The sequence below is a fragment of the Mangifera indica genome, chromosome 6 (assembly GCF_011075055.1).
Source record: "Mangifera indica cultivar Alphonso chromosome 6, CATAS_Mindica_2.1, whole genome shotgun sequence".
NCBI classification, from domain to species: Eukaryota; Viridiplantae; Streptophyta; class Magnoliopsida; order Sapindales; family Anacardiaceae; genus Mangifera; species Mangifera indica.
The window spans coordinates 8,920,537-8,933,282 of record NC_058142.1 but is presented as its reverse complement, the minus strand read 5'-3'; the positions used below and the strand labels follow the sequence as shown (position 1 = coordinate 8,933,282).

General features: G+C 31.5%; 2 protein-coding genes across 2 annotated transcripts; both read right to left on the bottom strand.

Annotated features, from left to right (window-relative positions):
• Nucleotides 1-2,915: 2,915 nt before the first annotated feature.
• Nucleotides 2,916-4,538, bottom strand: LOC123219635 (ankyrin repeat-containing protein BDA1-like). Its single transcript, XM_044641639.1, has 3 exons — nucleotides 4,446-4,538; nucleotides 3,521-4,018; nucleotides 2,916-2,996 (listed from the first exon to the last, which is right to left on the bottom strand). Exons 1-3 carry the CDS (start codon nucleotides 4,536-4,538, stop codon nucleotides 2,916-2,918), a joined length of 672 nt encoding a protein of 223 aa, XP_044497574.1.
• Nucleotides 4,539-5,155: 617 nt separating this feature from the next.
• Nucleotides 5,156-7,348, bottom strand: LOC123218630 (ankyrin repeat-containing protein BDA1-like). The gene is made up of 2 exons (XM_044640141.1): nucleotides 6,667-7,348; nucleotides 5,156-6,100 (listed from the first exon to the last, which is right to left on the bottom strand). The coding sequence occupies exons 1-2, from the start codon at nucleotides 7,261-7,263 to the stop codon at nucleotides 5,303-5,305; spliced, it is 1,395 nt and encodes a 464-aa protein (XP_044496076.1). The 5' UTR covers nucleotides 7,264-7,348; the 3' UTR covers nucleotides 5,156-5,302.
• Nucleotides 7,349-12,746: the final 5,398 nt, after the last annotated feature.

Here is a 12,746-nt window from a genome sequence, read left to right as displayed (position 1 = left end):
AGAAATTCTCTCCTCTTTACATATAGGATATTGAAATTTTTGTCATAAAATAGGTCCACTTATACAATTATATCATACTTTACACTGCTTAAACATTTTTACCATTTTATTTATTAAAATACCTAAATTATCTTTATCTTCAACCTTATAAACATCAGAAAGAGAAAACGAATATATGGTAGATTCATATTTATGATTGTACGTAAAAAATAATTTACTATTACTTAATGATATGATTTTATGTTATTATATTATTTAATATTATTATAATATACTACCGTTCTGTGCATATTCATTACTGGTGCGGAAAATTTAATCAGTAGTGATGAAAAGCAGCAACAACAATATTCTATGATAGTTAAAAATACGGGTAATTTAAGTAATTTATAGACAAAGTGGTAAAAATGTTTAATCAATAAAAAATATGGAATAATTATATAATTCAACCCATTCTGTGGCAAAAATTTAAACATCCCTTTACAAACTGCCTCAAGTAAAAACAAAATGTGATTGTGATTAAAAAGTCAGTGTACTATCGATGAATAACACCTCCACATGTCTAGTTCACGTGGCAAGAAACGACAATTCTTGTTCACGCATATAGAATTACTTAATCCCAAAATTTTAAGTTAATACTAAAGAGACATAAAATTGTTCATAAACAAGCTTGATTTTTATTGATGAATGTCAAAACAACATATGTATAATAATAAAACTATATCAATATATTTTTAAATATACAAAAAATATATATAAATGATATATTATCATGTAATTAAATAATTTTTAATAAAAAATAAAATAACTTAATAATATATTATCTATAATTTATTTTATATACTCAAATTATATATATGTTCCATCACTATATATATGCAATGAGAGTATCCGCAGTTAAATAATTGACGGTAGATAATAAGAAAGAAGGGAATGATTACAATTTGATCTTACGCAACAATCAAGGGATGCTATATTAAAAATGGTAATAGTTATATGTGATGATTAATGGCAAGTGTTTAGCCTTCAATACGACAAATATTCAATGTAGGCATGAAATATTTAAAGAAGATTTTAATTTTGTCTTAAAATATTTCATTTAGGGATGATATTTTACTTTTGTCCTAAAATGATTATTTTTTAGGACAAAATCTTAATTTTATCCTAAGAAACTTAGGATTTATTTTTAGGAACATTTTTAGTTCCATCACAGAATGATAATTTTAGAGGTGATTTTATTTTTGTTCTAGAATAATAATTTTATAGGACAAAATTAAGATTTCGTCCTAAAAATGTATGTTTTATTTTTAAGGATAATTTTAGTTTCGTTTCAGTATGAGAATTTTAGGTGTGAAATATTTAATGACGATTTAAATTTTATCCCAGAATATCATTTTTAGATACAAAATTTTAATTTAGTCCCATAATGATTATTTTAGAGAACAAAATCTTAATTTGGTCTTAAAAAAACTTAGGATTTATTTTAAGCGACATGTTTAGTTTTGTCTCAAAATGGTAATTTTATGAGTGATTTTATTTTTGTCCTGGCATCATAATTTTAGAGGACAAAATCTTAATTTCATACAAAAAAGAATGTAAGATTTATTTTTAGAGATAATTTTAATTTCGTCTCATAATGATAATTTTAAGAACGATTTTATTTTATTTAAAAATGATAATTTTATAAGACAAAATTTTACCTTCATGCCCAAAAACTTAGAATTTATTTTTTAGGACATTTTTAGTTTCGTCTCAAATGATAATTTTAGGGATAAAATAAAGTTATCAATAAAACTATACGTACTCACTTTGAGTACGAAAATAAGTATACATTTAATGCATGTTATCATGTAATTGTGTAATTTTAAATTAAAAATAAAATAACATCTAATTAAATAATAATATATTACTTATATAATAAAAAATTGTACCCATAACATCGTTCGGTTTTTTTTATATAGTTAATATGATAAGAAAAATCAAAAGTAAGACTTAAGACAAATAGAAAATAAATCAAACATTTGTTAAATTCAATTTTTTCATCCTTTTATTCCCTCCTCTTTCCATCCAAAATAAGAACTCAAAATGCAACATTAACTGATAGAATATAACAAGTCTATCAATAGATAACATGAAATTTTCTTGTTCATACATAATTTATTGATCAAATGTGTCCACTTCAATAGATAAGATTAAATCTGATCTTTCTAAACACTCACCACAGGCTGATCAAGCTGTTTTTTCTTCTTAAAACAGCACCATTTAGCCACAAAAATCAGCTTCTTCAATACCCACCAGCATAATCTTATTACATGTATAAAAATTATAGCGATGGGCGACCAAACGTAAACCCATGGGTACCAGTTACTAATACTATCAAGTATTTCATGTGGCATCACAAAGCTTATTGACAAATAGTATGCACCGGCGATAAACAGCACCGTAACCCACATTTTCACCAGCAAAATTCCCACAAAAACTCTATTCCTAGAGGAACTCCACTAATGAGCCACAAAATTATGCTGAGCGATGCTGAGAATGAGACTCTGCTCACGAATGTTAATAAGTGGTACTCATTTTCATGAGTGTATGCGTGAATTGAAGTTCCAGCTCTGCAAACCCCCTTTGGGCTGGTTTCTTCTCTCAGATTAGTGGCGTCTGCTTGCCAGTAGCCACCTGGTGGGTTTGTTGCAATCTGGAAACTCATGTTGGCAATCAAGCTGGCCACCACCATCAAGTTGCCTCTTATTTTTTCATGGTGGTCGCTCCTGTAGTTGATGAGCCTTCTCGATTTGAAGAATGGTGTTATTATTGATTTTAACTTTTGGGGTGATTGAGTGGTTTGAACTTTGGTGGTTGTTTCTTTGATGGGATTCTTCTGTAAACTGCTTTGAGTTGTGCCGTTCCTGCAGCTCCGATCAAAGGCTGGAAAGCCATTTTTGATCAAGGAGTTCAAATCCACTCTCATGTTTTGGCACGGAAAGCAAGTAGCTAGTGGTCTGCATAAATTTCAACCAAATGGAAATAATACTAGAATACAGTGAGCAAAATGATAATTCACTACATATGTTGCGTTATACAACTAGCAAACATAAGTGCCTCCCAGCTCTTTGGGTCTCAAGCTCAGTTCAATTTAAATAGGTTCAAGCTTGATCTCGTTTCAAAAGTGTTTGAGTTCGACTTGATTGAGAGGAGTCAAGTTTGAGTTTAGCTTGAATTCGAACTCAAATTGAGCTTTGAACTTGGCTCTATACCAAAATAACATCATTTTAATGTGTATTAGTCAAAACAGTATTTTTTAGTCAATTTGTATCAATTTTTTTTAAGTTTACGAATTTAACGAGTTGAACACCTTTAAAACTCAAACTTGAAAATATTTAACTCACAGATTTAAGTTTTAACTCACTTGAGTTGAGCTCATTTCGGACTCATTTTAACGTAACTCAAATTTAAATAAATTCGGTTTGAATCTAATCATACCTAGAATTTAAGCAAATTAAGCACGAGATAAAAGGGCTTATACCTCATACTGCTGCAACATAGTAGATACTTGCAAGATAGAGTTTCCTTCAAGGTTTTTGAAGTTGAGAAATTCCTCATCATCAACTGATGTCACCAATACTTTGAGTGCACCCAAATGATTGTGCTTAACACACAAATGTAAAGCTGTTTCTCCACGGATTGGCTCAAAAATTGACTCAGGTTTTGCACTTATAAGCTCTTTTATCACCTCAACTCTCCCTCTTATTGCAGCCAAATGGAGAGGATTTCTCCCCTCTTGGTCAGTAAACATACTCGAATCCTTATTTGCTAGTAACAGCTCTTTGACAATTTCGCTGTGGCCCTCAGCGACAGCCGGGTGAAGAGGTGAGAGTTCGAAAGTGTCCAACTCTGCGCCAAGTTGAGGCTTTTGGCTCACAATAGCCTTGGTGAACTCAACATGACCAAGCAAAGCTGAGATGTGCAAGGGAGTTCCAGTGAAGCGAGTGAGTGAAATTTTATAGAGAATGAATGGATCATTCTGTATTAATTATCATCATATAATTATGTGATTTTAAATTAAAAATAAAATAATACTTAATCATAAAAAATATATTATTTATATAATAAAAAATTATACAGATAACATTGTTTAGTTTTTTTTTTTATATATTTAATATGATAAGAGAAATCAAAAGTAAGACTTAAGCCAAATAGATAATAAACATTCTACAAAGGAGAAGAGAAATGTTTGGGTGACCTGAATAAAAAGGTAAGTTTAGATTAAAACGGGTCAAGGGAAACCGACACGTGGCAGCAGGTTTCGTTTTAATATTCGGTTGTCAGGTGGCTTTGTCTGAGGGTGAGGAAGAAATTGGAGAATGATCAGCCGTTGATTGGTTGAGAGAAGTGACCATCCGACGGTTTTTGATTTGTTCAAATGGTGGAATAAAATAGCTGATTCTAACTTTTTTGTCTAGTTGAGTAAGGTGGCATATAAATCCTATCCACTTTAAGGTGGGTTCAGGTGTGGGAGGGTGTATGAATATCCACATGGACATCCATAAACAATCCCAAGCATAATAAAATTATGCATATACAATTAAATATATAAACGACATATCATTATATGGTTAAATAATTTTAAATTAAAAATAAAATAATATATAATTGCATAATAACACATAATCATGTATATAATTATGTATTCAAAAGTGTGTATATATATAATATTGTCAAAATTTTATTTATTTGATATGGGCAATACAATATTAAAAGTATAGTTCAATTTAAATAAAAATTTCTCAAAAAAAAAAAAAAACCAGTGAGTGATATGTTAATGTATTAAGAATTTTGTTATAAATTTTATGAGTTGATATAAAAATAAACTCTACACGTTATAATAATATTTCAATCAATGCAAAACTCTATATGTTTTTTATTAATAAAATTATATTTACCTATTTTAAATACAAAAATACATGTATATTCTTAAATAATTTTAAATTAAAAAAATAACACTAAATCATATATTAACGTATTATTTATATATTAAAAAAAGATATATAAGATATTATTATTAATATTTATATATATATAATATATGAGAAATCAAAATTAGGATCTAGACTCTTAGCTAGGGCGCTAAGAATCCATAATTAATCAAACATTTATTAAATTTCCATCCAAAGTAAAAACTCATAATGCAACATTAACTGATAGAATATAACAAGTCTGTCAATAGATTACATGAAATTTTCTTGTTCATACATAATTTATTGATCAAATGCGTCCACTTCAATAGATAAGATTAAATCTGATCTTTCTAAACACTGACCACAGGCTGACCAAGCTGTTTTTTCTTCTTAAAACAGCACCATTTAGCCACAAAAATCAGCTTCTTCAACACCCACCAGCAAAATCTTACTACATGTATAAAAATTATACCGATAAGCGACAAAGCCCAAATTTCCCAGGGGACCTGAAGCCACAGGCTATTCGAACTATCAAGTGTTTCATCATGTACCAAGCTTATTGACATAACGTATGCATAGGCAACAAAGCACAACGTAACCCACATTTTTACCTGCAAAATTCCCACAGAAACTCTATTCCTGAGAGGAACTCCACTAATGAGCCACAAAATTATGCTGAGCGATGCCGAGAATGAGATTATGCTCGCGATTGTTAAGGAGTGGTACTCATCAGTGTGTGCATGAATTGCAGTTCCAGCTCTGCAAGTTCCCTCATTTGGGCAGGTTTTATTTTTTGAATGATCGGTGTCTTCTTGCCAGCAGCCACCTGGTGGATTTGTTGCAATCTGGAAACTCATGGTGGCAATCACAGTGGCCGCCACCATCAAGTGGCCTCTTGTGCTTTCATAGCGATCGCTCTTGTGCTTGCTGAGCCTTCTCCATTTGACGAATGATGTTATTATTGATTTAAATTTTTGGGGTGCTTGGGTGGTTTTAACTTTGGTGGTTGTTTCTTTGATGGGATTCTTCTGTAAATTGCTTTGACTTGTGCCATTTCTGCAGCTTCCATCAAAGGCTGGAAAGCCATTTTTGATCAAGGAGTTCAAATCCACTCTTATTTTCGGCACGGAAAGCAAGTAGCTAGCGGTCTGCATAAAGTTCAACCAAATTGAAATAATACTAGAATACTGCGAGCAAAATGATAATTCAGTAATTCGCCATATATGTTGTGTTATACAACTAGCAAACATGAAGTGCCTGCCTGCTATTTTGGACTTGAGCTGGGTTCGATTTAAGCAGATTCAAGCTCGAGCTCACTTCGATATTTAAACTCGAGTTCGCTCCAAAGTGCTCGAACTTGACTTGTGTGAAAGTAGTCAAGTTTGAGTTTGGCTCGAGCTCAAACTTTAAACTTGATTCAATACCAAAACGATGTCATTTTGATGCGTATTAGTCAAAATGATTTTTTTTAGTCAATTCATGTCAAATTTTCTCAGATAGTGAACTTGATAAACTAAATACCCACAAAACTCAAACTTGAAAATATTTAACTCACAGAGTCAATCTTGAGCTCAAGCTTGTTTGAGCTATAACTTGATTGAGTTGAGTTTCTCTTAGAGTCGTTCAAACTGAGCTCGAGCTTAAACAAGCTCGGCCCAAATCTAATCCTTTCTAAAATTTAAGCAAATTAAGCAAGAGATAAGAAGACTTGTACCTCATATTGCTGCAATATAGCAGATACTTGCAAGATAGAGTTCCCTTCAAGGTTTTTGGAATTGAGAAACTCCTCATCATCAACTGATGCCACCAATACTTTGAGCGCATCCAAATGATTATGCTTAACACACAAATGTAAAGCTGTTTCTCCCTGGAGTTGCACAAGAATTGACTCAGGTTTTGCACTTACTAGCTCTTGTATCACCTCAACTCTCCCTCTCATTGCAGCGAAATGGAGAGGAATTCTCCCCTCTTGGTCAGCAACCATACTTACTTCCTTGTTTGTTATTAACAACTCTTTGACAATCTCCCTGTGGCCCTCAGCAGCAGCCAAGTGAAGAGGTGAGCGTTTGAAAGAGTCCAACTCTGTGACAAGTTGAGGGTTTTGGCTCACAATCGCCCTGGTGAACTCAACATGACCAAGCAAAGCTGAGATGTGCAAGGGAGTTTCAGTGAAGGGAGTGAGTGAAATTTTATGGAGAATGAATGGATCATTCTGTATCAATGTGTTCAAGGTGGCTACACATCCCCTCATGCTTGCTTCATACAGAATTTGAGTGTCATTTTGAGCTGCTTCCTGAGCTTGAATCTCCATTTCTGTCTTCTCTTGGTTTTGCTGAAATTCTCTCCTTTTTGGATTCTTTTATCTCCAAGAATTGTAATTAGAGAAAGAAAGAATATCAACCACATGAGCCTGAAGGCACTTTCAATAATGGATATTTCACTTTTAAAAAAGAAGGCGTGTTTGTGATTTAGAAGTCTGTAGGATGAATGACAGCTTCACAGGTCTAGTTCTCATAGAAATTCTTGTTGACATATATATAATTAACAAGCGTCATTATTATAGTTTTGTCCAGGATATTACTCTTAAAAACAAAATTTTAACCTAATTTCTTTTTAGATATTATTTTTAGAGATAAAATTTTAATTTTGTTTTCTAAAATTTATGATTCATTTTTTGAAGCAATTCTAGTTTTGTCCAAAATATTACTTTTAGGAGATAAAATTTTAACATCCTCCCCTAAAACTTAGGAGTCATTTTTGGACCTGAAATTTGATGTTATTCCCAAAATGTTATTTTTAATTTTGTTTTCTAAAACTTAAGATTCATTTTTTAGAGATAATTATAGTTTTGTTCCAAAATGAGAATTTTAGAAATAAAATTTAATTTCATCTAAGAATGTTCTTTTAAAAGATGAAATTTAATTTTGTTATAAAATTGTTATTTTAGAAGACCAAATTTTAATTTTGTTCTTTAAAACTTATGATTCATTTTTAGGAATGAAATTTAACTTTCCTCCTAAAATGTTTCTGATGAAATCGAAAATGGATGTTCACTTTGAACTTTGGATACTCTTGTTAAAGATAATTGAGTTATGACCTTTTTGGTTTATTCACTTCTGATGATTGTCCTTTCCTTTATACATGCAATGAGATCGCCTCTGATAATTGAGTTAAAGATAAAAGCAAGTGAATGATTCTTATTCTTATTATTATTTTTGGTAACCGTGAGAAGAATATCATTAGTAAAAACAAGAGAATATATTGCCTTTTTCTTGAAACTTACAGTGCCCAGGAACGAAATACTTTTCTCTTACAGTAAACGTCCATCTGCCCCTGTATAGTCATTCGATGCGACTGTATGTTCTGATTTCTTAGTAGACTTAGTTTTCTATATATATTTCTTATCTATATATGATTGTCTCTTTTACAAACTGCTTCTCATATATATGGGTTATTTTGATATATCTACTTAGCTTTTATGTTTGTTTCCTGTTGAATAGTTAGGATTGAGGTAGAATCACTAGTTACATTTATTCAACTCTTAGTTATATTTCTACTGTGTATCATGATTTCTCGGCAAAGCTAAGTCGCGGACTCATCTTCTATAGTTCATGTTATGGTATGTGGCTAATTCTCTCACTTTCATGCGCTATTTTCATTTGATTTGAAATTTCGTTTTTCTTTGGATGTCATTTGATCCAAAATTTTGCTGATTAATTCTTGATTCTTTGTTTCACCATTAAGACGACTCAACCTTCTACTTTCCCTGCTAAGCAGTTAATTAGCCTTTCGCTTAGAATAATAAGAAAAAATGTTTTAGTTGTGGTTAATCGCCGGAAAAAATGTTAATTGCTTTAGGTTCTCGTTAGATATACCACTCCTCAATATAAAAGATTCAGGAGATCAGTGTGAAGCCTCTGCGCTTCTTGATGAATTATGTCACGCTCCTCCTGTAGATTTATGTCTTGTTGAAGACACATATGACCTTTGAAATACATTGGAAGAAGCTATTTATTGTTTCCAACCATTTTAATTTTTAACTGAATGCAATAATATGTCCTGAAGCAGAAAGTTTGAAGCAAATGTAAATTTATAAATTGCAGCTTGACATGCTACAAGAAGAGAATGGCATCTGTTACAAGCTGAAAATTTGATAAAAGATGTTTTATATGATTTGTTCGATTTTGAAGATTAATATAACTACTAATTTTAATTTATGATCAAATTTTTTTTCTCAAATTCTCCAAATAAACAAGAACGGAAATTTGTGTTCTTAATTCACCACATAATCAAGAACAAATTTTTTGTCATTGATTTATAACACAATTAAGGACATAAAAAATTGTGCCCAATTCACCACATAATCAATGACAAAAAATTTGGTCAAAAATTGTCCTCAATTTTTCACATAATCAAAGACGAAAAATTTTATCTCCAATTCATCATACAATTAAGGATGGAAAATTTTATCCTTAATTCATTGCATAATCAATGATGAAAAAAATTGTCCTAAATTTATTATACATTTAAGGAAGAAAAATTTGCTTCTAATGCACTATACAATTAAGGACAACAAATTTTGTCCCACATTCACCACATTATCAAGGACAAATAATTATGTTCCTAATTTTGTTCGTAATTGTGTTCCTTTTGGGACGAAATTTAATTCATTTATAGAGAAAAAATTGTCCCAAAATGCATATTGAGAAAACACTATTCTGTCAACAATGATTGGCTATTAAGAATGATTTCTTTTCTCGTGGGTATTGTCTTTTGGTAGCGCATCTTTTTTTATATTTGATCTTTCGTCACGGGTGACTTTTTGGGATGAGAATTTTGGTCAGCTTTTATGAAATTTGTTGTAGTGATTAAGGATGATTTCTTTTTTTCTTTTATATAGGTATTGCTTTTTGGCAACACACCTTTGTAATGATTTGATCTTTTGTCAATATTGATTTTTTAAGATACATTTTTGACTTTCTAGGATGAAAATATTCATCACTATAACATCCCTCTACAAATATATACCTTTACAAGGAATATGACTTGAAGAGACATGTACGACTTGACCTTTTAACTAAAACAACGGAATAAAAGAGCATGTATTCAAACTTCATTCAAAGTGTGCAAAAAGATGTAACTGAAATAACTGATATTCATAACTAGTAACCATCGTTTGAATAAATGTTGTGTCTAAAATCTAAAACTCAAAGAAGTGCATAAATACAAACCATAAAATCCATACAGAAAACATAACATAAATAACATAAAATGTGCAAATAACGATTTTCCCCTTAGCTTCATGCAACAAACTGGTTGGATCGTTTGCTCCCCTGTATGCGTTGCTACTCACGTTTACCTACAAAATCACAAAGAAATTCACCAATGAAAAACACTCAGTAAGTAGACGACCTCTCAACACCCTGTATATAACATAAAATTTTATAATTGATGTTTCATTACTAAGCCTCTATGTTGTTAAAACAGATGTTTTCTAGCACTCTCGTTTGCCCATCTGTCCATTTTCGACACCCTCATGCCTTAAATACATAGGCTCTCTCACATAAACTTCTATATCCTAAGTTACATCTCGAATGCTTATTAACTATTGTGCCTCACACAGATGTCAACTAGCTATGATAACTTGGTTACATGAGGAAACTAGTCGAAGGCCTTCCCTTATTACATACACTTAGTTATGAGCATGCTAATTGAAATACAATCTTTGGGTGACACCTACCACGAGCATGTATGTGCTGCATCTTACTGACCACGTGAAGAATTGACTGAAGTGCCACTAGCCCTTACCATGCACACCTAAAACAAACTATATAATGCATCTCATGGGCATCTACCTCTCGTATAACCTTATTACTTTCACTTATATCACCACTTACACATACTGTTGATGGATAACTAGGTGCATATCATTTTCCTTGACTTTTCCTATTTTCGATCAAGAATTGACCTGGTTAAGGTTTGTGTCGTCTGTCACATAGTCGGGCACCTTTACTATGGTTGGCTAGCTTAAGTTGTTTGCTAAAGCCTTTTTGTTTCTCTTTCTTTCCTTTTTCCCTCCTTGAACATAGCCTAGGGATAAATGGTCTTTTCTATTTCTTTGTACATACACAGGCGTTCTTCACCCCTGCCTTCCCTATGTTCTTCACAAGGACGACACATGGGCGTGTTATAGTTTTACATCCCCATGTTCCTCACCAACTCAACATGGGCATTTCATCATACTCTAACACATGCGTCCACTAGTAGGGAAGCCAGACACAAATGTGCGTCCTATACCGCATGATCATGTGAGGTAAAACAAATGTGCTGCTCCTCGCCAGCTATTTCTTTACAAAGGGATACATGGATATGTGAGATATCACACATGACCATGTATCGCAATCTGAAAATTGTCCCTACTGGTTTCTATGAATTTTGGCCAACTTCCAACAATCCAATAACAACCAACCAAAATGCATCTCAAATCAAGAACCACATTATCATATCTCTTTAATCTTAACACAACCAGCACATTCATATAACTCTACACTATTTCCACATGCTTTAAACATAAAAACCTTTATATAATCATCTCAACATCAATCCATAACCCATAAATCTTAAACTCAAGAATAAAGTTCAGAAATTCATCAAAACAAAAAACTGTTTCGCCAAAGCCACACCATAATTACTTGTCCTCCGAGGTTTTTGTTAATCATGGCAAGGCTGAAGGATTTCCAATGTCCAAACTCGAAATAGAAATGGATGTTCACTTTGAACTTTGTATACTATTGTTAAAGATAATTGGGTTATGACCTTTTTGGTTTATTCACTTCTAATGATTTTCCTTTATCCATGCAATGAGAACGCCTTTTCCTTTACACAGTTTGTTTTTATAAACTTGTATAGTCATTAAACGCAACTGTATGTTCTGATTTCTTAGTAAAGTTAGCTTTCCATATATATTTCTTACCCCTATGATTGTCTCTTTTACAAACTGCTTCTCATTTGTATGGATTATTGATATATTTATAGATATCAGTATCCTATGATACATGATATGTATCCTATAATACGATATAATATAAATATAAAATAATATATATAATGATGTGCATTGAATTAATATGATATAGTAGATTTATTATACATTATGATATATATAATATGATATAATACATATTATCGATACGAAACAATGCCTTTTTTTAAAGAAAATGATAATATAGTAAGGGTGTATATGAGAAATTAAAAATTTTAAAGATGTTTGTGATATTTTTCAAAATAATGACATGTCGATTTGGTTTTTTAATAATTTATTTTTTAAAAACTGTATCATGCGTTACAATATGATATGATACTCGATATACGATACAAAAAATTAGGTTTCGATACGTGATATAATATACAATTCAACTACCATGATATATCTACTTAGCTTTTATGTTTGTTTCCTGTTGAAATCACTAGCTATATTTATTCAAATCTTGGTTATATTTCTTCGGTGTATCTTGATTTCTCGGCAAAGCTAAGTCGCGGACTCATCTTCTATAGTTCATGTTATGGTATGTGGCTAATTCTCTCACTTTCATGCGCTATTTTCATTTGATTTATGTCTTGTTGAAGACACATATGACCTTTGAGATACATTGGAAGAAGCTATTTATTGTTTCCAACCATTTTAATTTTTAACTGAATGCAATAATATGTCCTGAAGCAGAAAGTTTGAAGCAAAGGTAGATTTATAAATTGCAGCTTGACATGCTACAAAAAGAGAATGGCATCTGTTACAAG

Bases quoted from the DNA above. Each gene is read 5' to 3' on its own strand.
- LOC123218630 (XM_044640141.1), bottom strand. From the start codon at position 7,263: ATGGAGATTCAAGCTCAGGAAGCAGCTCAAAATGACACTCAAATTCTG. The intron at 6,101-6,666 runs GTACAAGTCTTC...AACTTTATGCAG, and splicing joins CTATATTGCAGCAATATGAG to ACCGCTAGCTACTTGCTTTC.
- LOC123219635 (XM_044641639.1), bottom strand. From the start codon at position 4,538: ATGTCCATGTGGATATTCATACACCCTCCCACACCTGAACCCACCTTA. The intron at 4,019-4,445 runs GTTAGAATCAGC...TAATTAATACAG, and splicing joins TTACTCAACTAGACAAAAAA to AATGATCCATTCATTCTCTA. The intron at 2,997-3,520 runs GTATAAGCCCTT...AAATTTATGCAG, and splicing joins CTATGTTGCAGCAGTATGAG to ACCACTAGCTACTTGCTTTC.